This window comes from Salarias fasciatus, chromosome 8, assembly GCF_902148845.1.
Source record: "Salarias fasciatus chromosome 8, fSalaFa1.1, whole genome shotgun sequence".
Lineage (NCBI taxonomy): Eukaryota > Metazoa > Chordata > Actinopteri > Blenniiformes > Blenniidae > Salarias > Salarias fasciatus.
In genome coordinates this window covers 8,924,018-8,942,738 of record NC_043752.1, presented here as the reverse complement: position 1 = coordinate 8,942,738, position 18,721 = coordinate 8,924,018, and the positions used below count along the sequence as shown (strand labels likewise).

The 18,721-nt window shown below is 45.1% G+C and overlaps 2 protein-coding genes and 2 pseudogenes across 4 annotated transcripts in view; 3 read left to right on the top strand and 1 right to left on the bottom strand.

Annotated features, from left to right (window-relative positions):
* LOC115392973 (tripartite motif-containing protein 16-like) overlaps positions 1 to 18,721 on the top strand; it is a 32,184-nt gene that overhangs the window by 2,600 nt on the left and 10,863 nt on the right. The window contains exon 2 of one of the 2 annotated variants that reach the window (XM_030097702.1): positions 4,378 to 4,856. The exons of the other annotated variant lie outside the window; for it this stretch is intronic. The gene's annotated coding sequence lies outside the window, so the exon portion shown is untranslated. Of the gene's footprint in view, positions 1 to 4,377; positions 4,857 to 18,721 lie in introns of those variants that run through there. 2 annotated transcript variants of the gene reach the window in all.
* On the top strand, positions 2,623 to 4,384 carry LOC115392980 (tripartite motif-containing protein 16-like; annotated as a pseudogene).
* Positions 5,129 to 12,393, bottom strand: LOC115393745 (VPS35 endosomal protein sorting factor-like; annotated as a pseudogene).
* The window catches only part of LOC115392972 (tripartite motif-containing protein 16-like), a 28,449-nt gene continuing 22,158 nt past the window's right edge, over positions 12,431 to 18,721 (top strand). Inside the window, exon 1 of one of the 2 annotated variants that reach the window (XR_003931911.1) lies at positions 12,431 to 14,212. Coding sequence is in view for 1 of the 2 variants with exons in the window: in XM_030097701.1 (XP_029953561.1) it covers positions 12,472 to 14,154 (1,683 nt within the window). In the remaining variant the exon portion in view is untranslated. The remainder of the gene's footprint in view (positions 14,213 to 18,721) is intronic. The other variant, XM_030097701.1, reaches the window with a different exon arrangement.

Below are 18,721 nucleotides of genomic sequence, written 5' to 3'. Positions count from 1 at the left end.
ATGGACTCCAGAGTCCGAACCTGAAGCAGGAACCAAGAGACCAGAACGCCATCAGTCCACAGTCAAGAGATCAGGCTTCAGCAGCAAGTCCAACACACTGAAAATGTTCTCCTGTCAATTCAAACAATGAGGCAGCAGAATGAAACATTCTAGATGAGGATTTTGATCAGTCTGACTTCACTGGATTTCATCAACTCTCATAAAGTCAGTTGTCTCACTGTCGGACTGAAGACTGCAGATTTTTACCTCCGATTCCTCCAGCAAGACATCAAGGAACTGTTTCAGGTGGTTTTATTTCTGTTAACTGGTCAGAGTGTTTCTGCAACCAGAAAAAACATCCAGTGAGACATGTTAACATTGAATGTGATGATGAATTTGAGCAAAACCATGATGAAGAATCTACCGAAGACAAGGAGTGGCAAACTTCACAAAATTGCATTTAGAATGTCTGTTCATTACAACATGATTTTCTGGAGCGACTGACTGATCAATGGATGAATCACACAGAATGATGGAGACGAACTAAGTTAAAAAAAAATGTCTTCACTAAAAAGGGCAAAAAAAAGAAGCTTTAAACGACAACAATAGTTAAAAGCTTTGAAAAAATGTATAAATGAGAAACACTCCGAAAGGTTCAATTCCCTAAAAACAAAACAGCTTCCTTCAGGTATTTCTTTAAAAAAAAAAAAAGCATTGTGGCTGTCGCAGAAAGAGGAGTCAGACGAGGAATTCGGTGAGAGCATAGTTTATTTCCAAACACACGGCAGCAACAGCTGTCATACCAGGAAGCCCCTTTGACAGGTAACTTCCACGTTTAAAAATCCCGCCACCAGTGCACACACCTCCTCACGTCAGCAAGCCCCACCCCTTCTAATGTGAGGAAACCCAGCAGCTACACAGACACCACAGCATAAAAGATAAAAAGTGTCAAATTGCTGAAAAGATGAAATATCCTCTAAAATGTACTTTTTAAAAGCGGTGAAGCTGCTGAGCACAACTCCAGAGACTCCAGAGAGAAGTTCTGACCGATTTCTGTAAACTTTCCAGCTTCGTGAGCTTCGTTACCTTCATCGACACCTGATCACATCAGACCATCATGACACAGATCACATCACATCCAGCAGAATCGTCTTGGAGCTCGCTGAGTTCATCTTGACGTCAAGAAGGTCTTTGACTTGATGAGCTGCTCTTTTCTACACAAAGCTTCAGAAAGATCTGACACAGACCATATTTTTATTCGATTGATCCGTACATTGTTCAGTAAACCATGGGCCCAGATTAGAATAAATGGATTCCTTCCAGATTCTATGAGATCAGAACGAGGCTGGAGACAGGGATGTCCTGTTTCTCCCTGCTGTCTGCACTCTACCAGAACAGTGGATCAGATTCAGACCAACCCAGACTGTTGAAGGCATCTGCATGAATGGAGAAGGCCACAAGGTGGCGGTGTTTACTGATGATGTCTGTTGTGGAACTCATCTTTTCAAGACAGATGGAAGGATGTTGAACCCTCAACTCTGGTTGACCCCCAAATACAAGCAGCACGAACATCCAGGAAGATCTGGAGAAAAGGTGAAGAACCCATGGATTAAGGTGCTGCTAAAGATATGGAATAGGATGAGAGACAAGAACACAGTAAATGATAAGTTACAGATAATTCAATGGTGTGACGATGATCCTGAGTTTGAACCAAATACAATCGATGAGGTCACACGGCAGAGGGAGAGGAGAGGAGCTGGAGCAGGCTGGAGAGAGGAGAGCATGGGGGGATGATCACTCTCAGCTGTGCGGAGGTATTCATCTCCCCCTACTCCCTCTCCCAGGGTTTCAAAAGCTGCTCCAGGAGGAGAACCTGGTGGAAGCCATGGAGTTTCATGGACTGCAGGTAAGGATAGATTTCAGGAGACGACGGTCAGCAGGCAGATGTTTTGGCTGCAGCCTGGAGAGGAACAAGAGCAGCACAATAAACACAAATAAAAACACAGAAAAAATGTGTACATAAAAATGTGGAAAGAACAACAAAGGATTTAAAGGTTGAAATGGTAAAATCTGCTTCCTGATTTCCTCGTAGCAGGCATGTATTTTTATTCGAAGTTGTGAGTTGTATCAGTGAAAATTAACTTGTGTTGGTTGAAGAAAACTTCTTGAACCCAAATGAAATAAAAGCCTCTCTTCTTCAGAGGGCACAGTATCTGGTAGCTTTTTACATTCTTGGATTGTACATTTGTTTTGTATCCTGTTGTGATTTCTTCTTGAGAAGAAGATCAATCATAAATACTGACTGTTATGAAGATAGAAACCATTACTTTATGAAAGTTTTTGTCTCTAATTCGAAGATGTTTTGAATGTTGCGTTGATTCAGCAACATGATCAATGTTGTTCAGTTGTAAACCTGAACTTTTTTGTCTGTAAACTGTGCCTCATTACATGAGTCAGGTTAAAATAAAGCAGCTCCACCAGTTCCACAAGAGTTCCTCCTCCCCTTCAGATCTCTCTTTGGAAGATGGGTGGAACCAACAGAGGCGAAGAGCAGCAGCTGATTGGCTTCATGCAAACACCTGACGGGCTGATCACTGGTCAGAGCAGTTTCTCTTGTGAGGAAGTGAAAGTCACACAGTCGGAGCCACAGAGAGGAGACATGGCGCAGAAAGGAGTTGAGCTGGACAGAGAGCGCTTCTCTTGTTCCATCTGTCTGGATCTCCTGAAGGATCCGGTGACTATTCCCTGTGGACACAGCTACTGCATGAAGTGTATTCAAAGCTTCTGGGGTGAAGAGGATGAGGAGAAAATCCACAGCTGCCCTCAGTGCAGGCAGATGTTCACAGCCAGGCCTGTCCTGGTGAGAAGCACCATGTTAGCAGCTCTGATGGAGGAGCTGAAGAGGAGCGGACTTCAAGCTGCTCCTGCTGATCACTGCTATGCTGGAGCTGAAGATATGGCCTGTGATGTCTGCACTGGAAGAAAACGCAAAGCTTTCAAGTCCTGTGTGGTGTGTGTGGCCTCTTTCTGTGAGCAGCACCTTCAGCCTCACCGTGATGCAGCTCCACTCAAGAAGCACAAGCTGGTGGATCCCTCCAAGACGCTGCAGGACAACATGTGCTCTCGTCACGATGAGGTGATGAAGATGTTCTGCCGCACCGATCAGCAGTGCATCTGTTTCCTCTGCCCAGTGGACCAACACAAAGGCCACGACACAGTGTCAGCTGCAGCAGAGAGGACGGAGAGGCAGAGGGAGCTGGAGGAGAGTCGACACATCATCCAGCAGAGGATCCAGGATGCAGAGAAAGACTTGAAGCTGCTGGAACAGGAGGTGAAGAACATCCATGTCTCTGCTGATCAGACAGTGGAGGACTGTGAGAAGACCTTCAGCCAGCTGATCCGTCTCCTCCAGGAAAGAAGCAGAGATGTTGAGCAGCAGGTCAGATCCCAGCAGCAAACAGAGGTGAGTCGAGTGCGAGAGCTTCAGGAGAAGCTGGAGCAGGAGATCGCTGAGCTGAAGAGGACAGACGGCCAGCTGGAGCTGCTCTCACACACAGAGGATCACACAGAGTTTCTGCTCAGCTTCCCCTCACTGTCAGCTCTCAGTGAGTCCACACACTCATCCAGCTTCCACACTGCTCCTCTCAGATACTTTGAGGATGTGACAGCAGCTGTGTCAGAGGCCCGAGACAAACTCCAGGACATCCTGAGTGAAACATGGACAAACATCTCACTGAGAGTGACTGAAGTGGATGTTTTACTGTCACAACCAGAGCCAACGACCAGAGCTGCTTTCTTCAGATACTCACGTGAACTCACACTGGATCCAAACACAGCACACAAACAGCTGTTATTATCAGAGGGAAACAGAAAAGTCATTTACATGATGACTGACCAGCCTTATTCTGAACATCCAGACAGATTCACTAGATGTAGGCAGGTTTTGAGCAGAGACAGTCTGACTGGACGTTGTTACTGGGAGGTGGAGAAGAGAGGAGATGTTTGTGTAGCAGTCGCATACAAGAATATCAGCAGAGGAGGTTGGACTGAAAGTGGTTTTGGTCAAAATGACAAATCATGGGCTTTAGATTGTTTCAACAATAGTTATAGTTTTTATTACAACAAAGTTGAAACTCCAGTGTCAGGTCCTCCTTCCACCAGAGTTTGAGTGTTCCTGGATCACACAGCAGGTATTCTGTCCTTCTACAGCGTCTCTGAGACCATGACTCTCCTCCACAGAGTCCAGACCACATTCACTCAGCCGCTCCTCGCTGGAGTCTGGTATTTGGGCAGCACTGGAGGAAGTGCAGAGTTGATGAAGCTGAAATAGACTGAGGTCACATCAGAAGCAGTGATTTGGTTCCATCCTCTAATTTGACTCATTGAGTCTCCGTCATGGTTGCTGAGAGCTCCTTGTTGTTTTCTTTCTCCGCTGCACACAGATCAGCTGTCAATCAAACAGCCTTCGTCAGCACTTGTTCATCTTTTCTTCTTCTGCTGATGTTTGTTTCTGCAGCTTCTCCACTCTTATTTTGTCTCTCACAGCTTTGGCGCAGAATCATGGACAGAGTTTGATTTCTTTGTGTTCAGAAGCGTTTCATCAATTTTTCGAGTATCGAGTCATTTAGTGTGAGGAATAATCTGTTAATCTGGAAGCAGCAACATGTACAAATGTGTGAAGCGGTGGTCTTTTTCACGTAAATTTGATTTGTTCATCTTTTGAAACATTCTCCATTCTCTCACATCAATGAGGAAGATCTGATGATCAATAATGAAATGTGATTTTCTGTACAGATTGATCAAACACTGAATAAAAGTGATTAAAAAAGCTTTCTAGACAATGTGTCATTTTTAAGACAACAGTCTACATATTTTGATTGTTTGACAGAAACTCAGACAAGAAAGATTTAACCTCCATCAAAGATCAAGCAGAGACTGTAAAACAACTACAAACAAATCTTTGTTTCTTTCATCAAAGTTTATTTGTTGACCAGAATGAAATAGAGTGGAAACAGTTTTAAAACGCTTCAATGTTGAACAAAATCAGCTGTTTTAAAAATTATTTTCTTCATCAGAATCTCAACTTAGTGTGTGAACATGTCAAATCCAAAGGGCTTTGAAACATTTGTTCAAGGTTATTTCTGTTTTTATTGACACAGCATTTCTCTGGAACAGCTTTTCTCCAAGCAGTGTGACGGCCGGTGTTCAGGTGCGGGACTGCAGTGCCAGCCTCTGGACTGTATCCGACAGGTGAGCCGTGTCGGGCTGCTGAGCCTGATGTTTGATGGACTCCAGAGTCCGAACCTGAAGCAGGAACCAAGAGACCAGAACGCCATCAGTCCACAGTCAAGAGATCAGGCTTCAGCAGCAAGTCCAACACACTGAAAATGTTCTCCTGTCAATTCAAACAATGAGGCAGCAGAATGAAACATTCTAGATGAGGATTTTGATCAGTCTGACTTCACTGGATTTCATCAACTCTCATAAAGTCAGTTGTCTCACTGTCGGACTGAAGACTGCAGAGTTTTAGCTCCGATTCCTGCAGCAGGTAGTAGATGAAGTATGAACTCACAGACATTGACGTCTCACAGTGTCCATGTTTGTGACTGAGGTTCCACAAGTTGACGGCCAGCTGGCTCAGCTTGTTGTTCCTCAGCTCACCGTGAGCCAGCAGGACAGCAAACAGGGAGAAGGCCAGAGCGCTTTGACGCCGAGCGCTCTGCTGCAACATGAAGGAGAGAAACAAGACTTTCGATCAACAATCGCTCCCTTATTAATGTAACATAAAAACTCAGGATGCAGCGATATGACGGCGATAGGACAAGTATGAGGTATGACATTTAGCTTTTGTTCAATAAATATTTTGGGCAGTGAAATAAACACTTTGAGATTCAGAAACATGTTGAATCGTAACTGAAATACAGAAGAAGAGGGAGGACAAAATAATCTTTGCTTCTTCCTTCCGTGAGTTTAAATCGAAAGGAAATAGGTACATCATACATTAACTGTGTTGTATCTGAGTATAACTGGACAGATGTAATTTTTATGATTTATGTGTCCGATATGAAATTTCATCATTATTAAGACTGATCTCTCCTTTTATCCCCTGAATTCAAAAACCTTCATCCTCTCATGTTAACAGAAGCGGCAGGTGAGACTTTTTTCCATGAGAAAGGCTTTCTGTGTATAATTGGGAGGTTTCTGTGTGTGTGCTCACGTCGTCCCGGCTGAGCGCCTTCAGATGGTCCAGGATCTGCCCGATCAGAGTCTCACACAGCTTGTTGATCTCAGACAGAAACTTGGGGTCTCCTCCATACAACGTCTCATTGGAGTCAACTGAAAACAGCAGACAGGCACAGATGTAAGTCCAACCTGCCAGATTAATATCATGAAGTCATTGGTGCTGAGAAATGAAGAAATCTTTTCTACCAGGTGATGATTCGTCAGATAATAATAATAATAATAGATTTTATTTGTAATGCACTTTACATTTAAAATCAAATCTCAAAGTGCTGCATGAGACACAGGATTTAAAAACAAGCGCAGGGTAAAAACATTACAATACAGCACACTTTAAGCAACATTATTGCTGGTATGTCTTTCTGAAAAGGAAGGTCTTCAGTCCTTTTTTGAAAGTGCCCACCGTCTGTGGGGCCCTAAGGTGGTCTGGGAGCGCGTTCCACAGACGGGGAGCTGCGGCTTCAAAGGCCCGGTCCCCCATGGTTTTGAGCCGTGTCCTGGGCTGAACCAGACGATGCAGTTGGCCTGACCGGGTCCGGGCAGAGGTGTGTGGTGTGAGCAGTTCAGTGAGGTAGGTGGGGGCCGCACCGTGCAGACAGTGATGGGTGTGTAGGAGGATCTTATACTCTATACGGGCCTGAATGGGAAGCCAGTGGAGAGTGTGAAGGATGGGAGTGATGTGCTCATATTTCCGCACCCTCATCAGGACTCTGGCAGCGCTGTTCTGTACATACTGGAGCTTTTGGAGGCTCCTGCCAGAGATCCCAATGAGGAGTGCATTACAGTAGTCCAGCCTGGAGGAAACAAAGGCGTGGACAAGCTTCTCTGCAGCAGGGAGGGAGAGGGAGGAACGTAGTCTGGAAATGTTACGAAGGTGGAAGAAGGATGTTTTGCAAATGGAGGTGACATGATTGTCAAAAGAGAGGTGGGAGTCAAACTTGACCCCAAGGTTTGTAACAGAGGGAGAGAGGGGAATGGTGTGACCAAGGAATGAAACAGAGGTAAGAGGAGAGGAGCGGAGTTGATAAGGAGTACCCGTTTGAATGGCTTCTGTTTTTGAGCCGTTAAGCTGCAGGAAGTTTTGACTCATCCACGCCCCTATATCCTCCAGGCAGGAGCTGAGGGTGGAGACAGAGGGGGTAGGAGAGCTGTTGGATGAAATTTTAATGTAGAGTTGTGTGTCGTCAGCATAGCAATGGAAGTTTATTGCATGCTTGTTGACGACACAACCAAGGGGAAGCATGTATATGGTAAAGAGGGAAGGACCGAGTACGGAGCCCTGGGGGACCCCACAAGTGACGGTGTGTGGTCTGGATTTTGCCTCCCCAGAGCCACGCACTCCGTCCTATCAGTGAGGTAGGAGTGAAACCAGTGAAGGGCAGGACCAGTGAGACCGATGTAATGCTGGAGACGGTGAAGGAGGATGTTGTGGTCAACTGTATCAAACGCAGCAGAGAGGTCGAGGAGGATGAGGAGAGAAGTGGAACCAGAATCAGAGGCCATCATCAGGTCGTTTGTAACTCTGATGAGTGCAGTTTCTGTACTGTGGGAGGGGCGAAAACCAGATTGAAATTTTTCATAGAGATTATTGCTTTTGAGATGATGATGTAACTGGGAGGAAACAACTTTTTCTAGGAGTTTGGAAATGAATGGAAGGTTTGAGATTGGTCTGTAGTTTGACAGGGGCTCAGGGTCTAATGTGGGTTTTTTGAGAAGAGGTTTTATGACGGCCGTTTTGAGTGTGGGTGGGACGATTCCTTTTGCCAATGAGTCATTTATAATTTTTGTTATGAGATGGCTGATGGATTGATTGTAAACTTTGAGCAGAGGGGATGGGAGAGGATCAAGGGAGCAGGTGGAGGATCTGGATTTGCAGATGATTTCCTCGACCTCCTGCTGCGTTGAAGGCGTAAAGTGTGATAAGTGTTGTGTAACTGGTGTTGAAGGAACGTCAATGGAGGAGCTGTTTGAAGGTGAAAGAGAGGAGCGGATGTCGGCAATTTTTGTGGTGAAGAAGTCAAGAAACCGGTTGCAGTTTGCATCTGTGTGTTTGTGATAAGGAGTGATTTGCGGTTTGAGAATATGGCTGATTGTGGAAAAGAGTTGTTTGGAGTTACCTGGGCTATTGTTGATGAGGGCGGAGTAGTGGTCTGACCTGGCCTTGGAGAGGGCTTTTGCATATGATCTGCGATGTTCCCGGTAAGCCAACTTATGCACCGTCAGGCCAGATTTTCTGTAGGCACGCTCCAGGACACGGCCGGATCTCTTCATTAGTCTCAGCTCATTTGTGAACCAAGGAACAGAGCGGGAGAAGGTTACTGTCCGTGTTTTGAGCGGGGCATGAGTGTCCAGGATAGAGGTGAGAGATGAATTGTAGAAGTCCATTAAGTTACTGACAGTTGAAAATGAAGAGGGGGAGAGCTGTTGTAGATGAGAACAGAAGGAAGCGGAATCAATGCTTTTAATGTTTCTGAAGGTGATCTGGTGCCTGGGTTTAGCAAGAAATGATCTTTTGGGGACTCTGAAAGTAACAGCTGAGTGATCAGAAACACCAATATCATAGACCTCAAGATCTGTGAGTGGGAGGGAGTCGGTGATGACGAGGTCTAATGTGTGCCCCCTCCGGTGAGTGGGACCTGTTACGAGCTGTTGAAGATTGAGACAGTCCAAAACCTGTTTGAAATCAGCTGCTAGTCGGCAAGTGTGAGAGTCCATGTGGATGTTAAAATCACCGGTAATAAGAATGTTAGAATATGTTGTGCAAAGTGAGATTACCTTCGGGGATGGAGTAGAGGAAGGATTCCTGACTCATGGCGGCCAACAGAGGCAGCGCGCTGATGTAGACTCGCACATGGCGTCGCTGCAGTCCTCCCAGGTGTAATCCTGGACCATGTTGAGCAGACCCCGGACTAAGTAGAGCACCCCGTGCTCCAGGTGGTCCTGCAACACATGGAGGCGTGTCGGAGAACGCCACGATCAATCTGAAGCCCGGTTTACACTGCAACAATGTCTGCTGGAGCCGCTGAAAACACAACTTTCTGAAAACACCTGGACTCTGTTTCCATGGAAACAGGAGAAAAAATGCAACTTTTTCTCAATGCATTGACTCCATCTGTGTGGAAACAGCAGTGCCGATTCTGGTATCGCTGCATCCCTCGTTACCAGGTTTATCTCAGGTTATTGTCGTCTGTCTCTTCCTCACCGGGACAACCAGCAGTGTTGCCAGAAAGTTGTTGATGAAGTCCAGCAGGAAGCTCTCAGAAGAACGCAGTTTCCCCTCCACGCTGATGGAGCGAGGCACCTCGGGGAGAACGCCGACTGCCGCCTTCAGGAAAGCATCGGCTGGGGGAAGAGGAGAAATATGAGCAGACTCCATCAGGGACAGAGACAGAGACAGAAATGAGTAGAAAACATGTAGAAAGAACAGCCTCACCCTGGGAGAGACACTGGTTGGCCAACGCAACCTGAGCGGAGAGCAGGTAGAGGTTGAGGCGGCTGAAGATGCTGCTGAGAGACGGGACGGTGATGAAGCTGTACGCCGCACACGCCTGGAGAACAGACGGGGACACGGCTGTGAACGGAGGACCTTTCTCAACGCCTGCGGCCACGGAGACGGAGAGGCGGCGTGCACTGACTCAGCAGAACCGAGACTGAAGACTTAAAATCAAATGGTGAGAAAGAAAATCTCTGGAACGAAATACAAATAAAACTCTCTACGACAAACAAACAGGGTACTTGGCAGAGTCGTGCATGGTCTTGCAGATGTGCAGCATGGCGTTGAGGATGACCGGGTCCCTGGTGAGCTCCACCTGATGCCTGCACAAAGCTCAAAGTTGTCAGAAGGAGCATCGTCTGTCTGTGATACACTCCACATCTCTGAGGCAGGGCTTACTTGATGAAGACCTCCATGATGGATTTGCAGACCTCCAACCTCATGCTGTCTTTCTGGAACATGTCGAGGAATGGCAGGAAGCGCTCCTGGAGAATAGGGAGGAGAAATAAAGGCTGCGTTGCTGTGGCATCATGGGAGCCATTGTCCTCAGCCCGTCTCACCGGGTTTCAACTCCAGCATTTCTCACCATGGAGAAGAGAACGGAGAAGTCGTGGAAGTAGGTGAGGATCTTCTGGATCACTGACTGCAGCTACGACAAGAAAAGCAAAACGTCCACCACAGAGGAGAGAGAGAGAGAGGGAGAGAGGGATGGTTCAAGAGGCAACCTGAGGATAGGCGTCCTCGAACGCTCGGTCAGGGGTCATGTGCTTGATCATGTCAGCCAGAACTGTGTTGACTTCGCATTTCTGAAGGAAAAACAGAAGAGAGTGAAGAAGCAGCGAGACACCACGCAGGGAGGAATCAGACCTCGCTGTGCTCACTGTGAAGTGGCAGCAGGTGAATTCCACCCAGACTTCAGCGAAGTTGATGTAATCCTGAAAGTCAGGAGTCGATCTGGGGTGAGTATCCTGAACATTTTCCACTGGAATGACGGCCGTTTTGAAAGCTGCTGTCGAAGCCTTGAGTTACTTGCGGGCTGCGGACTTTGGTGATCACCTTCCAGGCTTCATTTAGGATCGTCAGCTTCTCTGATTCTGGAGGATCGGCGCAGGCCAGACTGCGACCCAGAGATCCAAACAACAGGTGCTGAAGAGAAAACCACAACAGGCGACCACTGGTGTTTTCATGTTGAACATTTACCACCATGTACATCGACAGCGACCACTGCTCCTGTCTTCTGACCTTCGGAAAGCCCGATTCGTCGCAGTCTTTAATCATGCCGATGAAGTCAGTGGCCCTCGCTGCAACAAACTCCGGCCTGAACGCCCTCATGACGGAATTTAGAAGCAGTGCACTGTGGGAAATGGAGAAATGGTGAATCAATCTGGTTGAAACAGCACTGCTTGGGTGTGGCTGCTCACGGACTACCGTAATGTTTCTAATATGTAATAGGGGGTGTCGAGCATAAGGCCCGTGGACCAAAACCGGCCTGCAAGACATTCTAATCTGGTCTTTCAAACCACTTGTAAAGTTGTAAAAACTTCAAAGAAAACGGATTTTTTTTTTTGGTAAAAAACTTCCTTAAGAATTCGCAATCAACACAACCTGAGCTGAGATATCAGTGATGCTGCCATGAAAACTCATTACCTTGTTCCTGTCAAACTGGCCTCGAAGCCACACTGTCCAGGTCAGTTTGTCAAAACATGAAGACCAACATGTTTGTTTGGTTGTTGAAACCTTACTTATTTCCCAGTGTCTTGCATCTCTCCATCATCTCCGTCAGCAGTGGCTGAAGTGAGTGGAGGACTCGCGGGGCTCCACTGATTTCCTGTAATTGTTAAAAAATAGAATAAAATAGAATAAAAAAATCCAGATTTTGTTTTGTTTTATTTTTGCTTAATTTTTTGGGGATTATTTCACTTTGATATTGAAAGTGATAAAAGAACAATTTGAGTGGACAAATAGGCTTATATTCACATCAATTCTCTTTTAATGTGTGGGTATTGTAGATACTTGAGTTTACCCTCTTCAAAGTGTTTGAAATAAAATGAACTTCAACAAAAGAACTTTTGAATGTTTGAAGATGTTTTTGTGAACTAGTGATTTGTTGGAAAACTGGAGAGTAGTGGTTTGTTTAGGGAAGCAACAGTCTCTCTCTTTCGTTGCAGTGCAGTGTATATAACATTGTCAGATTCTCAAAACACAAAATGTAGAACTCTATATTACATTATCTGTCAACTTTTACATAATCAGCTTGGAAAACAAAGCCCTGACTGAAAATGTAATACATCTCCAATACTGTCAAAAGTGTTATAACAATATCAGGATATTTTGTGACATTATTGGATTTTATTAGATTTTTGATCGAGTAAAGTGCAAATTTTTCTTTTCATTTTCAGGAAATTATAACATTATCAGGTACCACAAAGCTTTATATCATGACAATATTGTGTAACAGCTCTGTAAAAACTAATTTAATTCACAATTAATGTCACAGGTTGTTCAGTTGTAAACCTGAACGTTGTTCTCTGTAAACTGTGCCTCATTACATGAGTCAGGTTAAAATAAAACAGCTTCACCGGTTCCACAGAGTTCCTCCTCCCCTTCAGATCTCTCTTTGGAAGATGGGTGGAACCAACAGAGGTGAAGAGCAGCAGCTGATTGGCCCCAGGCAAACACATGACGGGCTGATCACTTGTCAGAGCAGTTTCTCTTGTGAGGAAGTGAAAGTCACACAGTCGGAGCCACAGAGAGGAGACATGGCGCAGAAAGGAGTTGAGCTGGACAGAGAGAGCTTCTCTTGTTCCATCTGTCTGGATCTCCTGAAGGATCCGGTGACTATTCCCTGTGGACACAGCTACTGCATGGAGTGTATTCAAAGCTTCTGGGGTGAAGAGGATGAGGAGAAAATCCACAGCTGCCCTCAGTGCAGGCAGACGTTCACAGCCAGGCCTGTCCTGGTGAAAAGCACCATGTTGGCAGCTCTGATGGAGGAGCTGAAGAGGAGCGGACTTCAAGCTGCTCCTGCTGATCACTGCTATGCTGGAGCTGAAGATGTGGCCTGTGATGTCTGCACTGGAAGAAAACTCAAAGCTTTCAAGTCCTGTGTGGTGTGTGTGGCCTCTTTCTGTGAGCAGCACCTTCAGCCTCATTATGATTCAGCTGCTTTCAAGAAGCACAAGCTGGTGGATCCCTCCAAGACGCTGCAGGACAACATGTGCTCTCGTCACGATGAGGTGATGAAGATGTTCTGCCGCACCGATCAGCAGTGCATCTGTTTCCTCTGCTCTGTGGACCAACACAAAGGCCACAACACAGTGTCAGCTGCAGCAGAGAGGACGGAGAGGCAGAGGGAGCTGGAGGAGAGTCGACAGATCATCCAGCAGAGGATCCAGGACGCAGAGAAAGACGTGAAGCTGCTGGAACAGGAGGCGAAGAACATCCATGTCTCTGCTGATCAGACAGTGGAGGACTGTGAGAAGACCTTCAGCCAGCTGATCCGTCTCCTCCAGGAAAGAAGCAGAGATGTTGAGCAGCAGGTCAGATCCCAGCAGCAAACAGAGGTGAGTCGAGTGCGAGAGCTTCAGGAGAAGCTGGAGCAGGAGATCGCTGAGCTGAAGAGGACAGACGGCCAGCTGGAGCAGCTCTCACACACAGAGGATCACACAGAGTTTCTGCTCAGCTTCCCCTCACTGTCAGCTCTCAGTGAGTCCACACACTCATCCAGCTTCCACACTGCTCCTCTCAGATACTTTGAGGATGTGACAGCAGCTGTGTCAGAGGCCCGAGACAAACTCCAGAACATCCTGAGTGAAACATGGACAAACATCTCACTGAGAGTGACTGAAGTGGATGTTTTACTGCCACAACCAGAGCCAACGACCAGAGCTGCTTTCTTCAGATACTCACGTGAACTCACACTGGATCCAAACACAGCAAACAAAATGCTGTTATTATCAGAGGGAAACAGGAAAGTCACATTAATGAAGAATGAACAGTCTTATTCTGAACATCCAGACAGATTCACTAGATGGTGGCAGGTTGTGAGTAGAGAAAGTCTGACTGGACGTTGTTACTGGGAGGTGGAGATGAGAGGAGACGTTCTTGTAGCAGTCGCATATAAGAATATCAGCAGAGGAGATGGGGGTGACAGCCGTTTTGGTCAAAATGACAAGTCATGGGCTTTACGTTGTTCCAACAACAGTTATAGATTTGATCACAACAAAGTTGAAACTCCAGTGTCAGGTCCTCCGTCCTCCAGAGTGGGAGTGTTCCTGGATCACACAGCAGGTATTCTGTCCTTCTACAGCGTCTCTGAGACCACGACTCTCCTCCACAGAGTCCAGACCACATTCACTCAGCCTCTCCTCGCTGGAGTCTGGTTCACTGGAAATAGATGGTCTCCCTCTGAAGCAAGTGCAGAGTTGATGAAGCTGAAATAGACTGAGGTCACATCAGGAGCAGTGATTTGGTTCCATCCTGTAATTTGACTCATTGAGTCTCCGTCATGGTTGCTGAGAGCTCCTTGTTGTTTTTTTTCTCTGCTGCACACAGATCAACTGTCAATCAAACAGCCTTTGTCAGCACTTGTTCATCTTTTCTTCTTCTGCTGATGTTTGTTTCTGCAGCTTCTCCACTCTTATTTTGTCTCTCACAGCTTTGTCACAGAAACATGGACAGAGTTTGATTTCTTTGTGTTCAGAAACATTTCATCAACTTTTGGAGTAACGAGTTATTTAGTGTGAGGAATAATCTGTTAATCTGGAAGCAGCAACATGTACAAATGTGTGAATAGGTGTTTTTTTTTCACGTAAATTTGATCTGTTCATCTTTGGAAACATTCTCCATTCTCTCAGATCAATGAGGAAGATGTGATGATCAATAATGAAATGTGATTTTCTGTACAGATTGATCAAACACTGAATAAAAGTGATTAAAAAAGCTTTCTAGACAATGTGTCATTTTTAAGACAACAGTCTACATATTTTGATTGTTTGACAGAAACTCAGACAAGAAAGATTTAATCTCCATCAAAGATCAAGCAGAGACTGTAAAACAACTACAAACAAATCTTTGTTTCTTTCATCAAAGTTTATTTGTTGACCAGAATGAAATAGAGTGGAAACAGTTTTAAAACGCTTCAATGTTGAACAAAATCAGCTGTTTTAAAAATTATTTTCTTCATCCGAATCTGAGCTCAGTGTGTGAACATGTCAAATCCAACGGGCTTTAAAACATTTGTTCAAGGTCATTTCTGTTTTTATTGACACAGCATTTCTCTGGAACAGCTTTTCTCCAAGCAGTGTGACGGCCGGTGTTCAGGTGCGGGACTGCAGTGCCAGCCTCTGGACTGTATCCGACAGGTGAGCCGTGTCGGGCTGCTGAGCCTGATGTTTGATGGACTCCAGAGTCCGAACCTGAAGCAGGAACCAAGAGACCAGAACGCCGTCAGTCCACAGTCAAGAGATCAGGCTTCAGCAGCAAGTCCAACACACTGAAAATGTTCTCCTGTCAATTCAAACAATGAGGCAGCAGAATGAAACATTCTAGATGTGGATTTTGATCAGTCTGACTTCACTGGATTTCATCAACTCTCATAAAGTCAGTTGTCTCACTGTCGGACTGAAGACTGCAGAGTTTTAGCTCTGATTCCTCCAACAAGACATCAAGGAACTGTTTCAGCTGGTTTTATTTCTGTTAACTGGTCAGAGTGTTTCTGCAACCAGAAAAAACATCCAGTGAGACACGTTAACATTGAATGTGATGATGAATTTGAGCAAAACCATGATGAAGAATCTACCGAAGACAAGGAGTGGCAAACTTCACAAAATTGCATTTAGAATGTCTGTTCATGACGACATGATTTTCTGGAGCGACTGACTGATCAATGGATGAATCACTCAGAATGATGGAGATGAACTAAGTTGAAAAAATGTCTTCACTAAAAAGGGGAAAAAAAAAAAAAAAAAGCTCTAAACGACAACAATAGTTAGAAGTTTTGAAAAAATGTATAAATGAGAACCACTCCGAAAGGTTCAATTCCCAAAAAACAAAACAGCTTCCTTCAGGTATTTCTTTAAAAAAAAAAAAGCATAAAAGATAAAAAGTGTAAAAGATGAAATATCCTCTAAAATGTAGTTTTTAAAAGCGATGAAGCTGCTGAGCACAACTCCAAAGACTGGTCAAGAGAGAAGTTCTGACCGAGGCTTCAGTTCAACCTCAGACATGTTTTCTTGAAACTTTCCAGCTTCTTGAGCTTCGTTATCTTCAGAGACACTTGATCACATCATATCCAGCAGAATCGTCTTGGAGCTCGCTGAGTTCGTCTTGACGTCAAGAAGGTCCTTGATGAGCTGCTCTTTTCTACACAAAGCTTCAGACAGATTTGACACAGACCATATTTTTATTCGATTGATCCGTACATTGTTCAGTAAACCATGGGCCCAGATTAGAATAAATGGATTCCTTTTAGACACCATGAGATCAGAACGAGGCTGGAGACAGGGATGTCCTGTTTCTCCCTGCTGTCTGCACTCTACCAGAACAGTGGATCAGATTCAGACCAACCCAGAATATTGAAGGCATCTGCATTAATGGAGAAGGCCACAAGGTGGCGGTGTTTACTGATGATGTCTGTTGTGGAACTCATCTTTTCAAGACAGATGGAAGGATGTTGAACCCTCAACTCTGGCTGACCCCCCAATACAAGCAGCACAAACATCCAGGAAGATCTGGAGAAAAGGTGCAGAACCCATGGATTAAGGTGCTGCTGAAACTCTGGAATAGGACGAGAGACAAGATCACAGTAAATGATAAATTACAGATAATTCAATGGTGTGACGATGATCCTGAGTTTGAACCGAATACAATCGATGATTTATTTAAATTATGGATTTTGAAATGCAAAACAAGATTCTACTCTCTGACAGAAAAAAAGGACAACTGAAAAGGTTTGAAAGGCTGAGCGAAGAATGACCTTGAAAAAAGATTTTATCGATTCTTTCATTTACACAAACACTCTGAACATAACAGCAGAAAACAAATGGACCTCAATGATGTATTTGAAAATCAGCTTCAAAGCAAGTGATGGGATCTGAAGGGTAATCCCAAAGAAACACAAGGCAGGTGCACAAGGAAACGACTGAAAGACCGTCTGACATCTGGAGGGACATGAGTTTATATAGAGCAGAGAGACGGGTGGTCACACTGAGGGCAGGTCAACAGGAACAGAGACGAGACGTGTGAGAAAACAGGAAGTGCAGGAACCCAACACTTCAGGGAAGGAGCACAAACTGGAACGAGTCCTGACATTGTCATCAGTATTATCCATCATTGTCTCCAGGAGGGGAACCCGGTAGAACCCATGGAGTTTCATACACTGCAGGTCTGGAAAGACTTCAGGAGACGACAGTCTGTCAGCAGGCAGATGTTTGGGCTGCAGACTGTAGACGAGCCAGAGCAGCTCTCCAGGAGTGTGTGCTTTTTGTTTTGGACTTGTGAGTTGATATTTAAGCATGGAAACCTTCACCAAGCTGGAACCAAGCTGTGAATTAAAATACAGTTTTCTCCGTCACAATGAATATCCTCCTCAAAGAACATCATCCTCAGAACATTTAAACCAAACTTGTCTCTGGTTTTCTGTCTGTCTGTCAGACAGGAACATGACCTCCTGCGGTTCTCCGTCTCCATATGAACGTGGTGAAGCAGCTCTGGTCTTGCCCATCGCCCTGCAGCACCTCACCCGACCTTCGTCTTCATTATCGACTTCGGATGTGTTGCTGCAGCCGCCATGTCTTCAGCTGACTCTGCTTTGCTTTCTGCAGCTTCAGTTTTCACCACCAACACCTACAAGAGCGTCCTGAGACCAAAGTTGGGAGAAATACACTTTTTTCTGTGTTTATTCCTTCAGAATCAAATCTCACCTGCATCAGTCGGTGTTTTTAAATGGCGGACACTTTTGGGTCAGTCTGATTGAATTCTTCAGGATCAGACTGTCCTGTTTACATGAACACTGAGTGAAATAATCACATGGTGTTCATTTTTTCTCTCATTTGGCTCTTGTGTCTCCAGGCTTCAGACAGAGAGACTCTGTGGGTGACCCGGGCCGTGGTGGTTGTGGTGGGCCTGGGTGGGACTTTGCTCACCAACATGAGCAACAGCCTCACTGTGGTCTGGTTCCTGGGAGTTGAGCTCTCACATCTCCGGATCTTCTCTCGACTTGTCTGCGTCCTCTCCACAGTCTTCAACAGCTACGGGGTTTTTTGGGCCTTCTGGTGAGACTGACGCTTCAACTCCTCAGTGGAGAGTCTTTGTCTCCATCCTGTCCTTCTCTTACCTGACGTCTCTGCTCTTTGATTAAAACCTGCTTTCTGAGAGGTGGGACGTGTTTGGAGTCAAAGTTCAGCTGCCAACACAACCACTGGCTACAGCAGGTGGCGCCGCAGAACCGAAGGGTGAGCAGGAAGTGAACTCCCCTCATTCACATGCATCAGAACCAATGATTAACGCAACATGTTAGCAGGAACAAAGCTTCTGCCTCCTTCAGGTTTTTCCAAATATCTAAAACCATAATTCACTTTAACAACCACATGATGATGATCCTGAGTTTGAACCAAATACAATTAATGAAGGATTAAAAGGTGCAGATTAGCTAGTGAAGCAAAGAAGAAGAGTTCAAACCAAATTTAATTAAAGTCTTTGAAAACAAAACCAAACTTAAATAAAGAATTTGTTTTGTGTAGAAACAAAAACTGTGGTCAGCAGATGAAACGTGGTTTGTTGTCTGAAAGTAACAACAGCGTGCCTCACACAAATAAAAACACATAAAGCATATGTAGCCTACATAAAAATGTTAAAAAAAAAAAACAAGAAAGAACAAGCCAAGGTTGACAAAAGGTCAAATCTGCTTCCAGACATGTATTTTTATTCGAAGTTGAGTTGTATCAGTGAAAATTAACTGGTGTTAAAGAAAACTTCTTGAACCCAAAGGAAATAAAAGTCTCTCTTCTT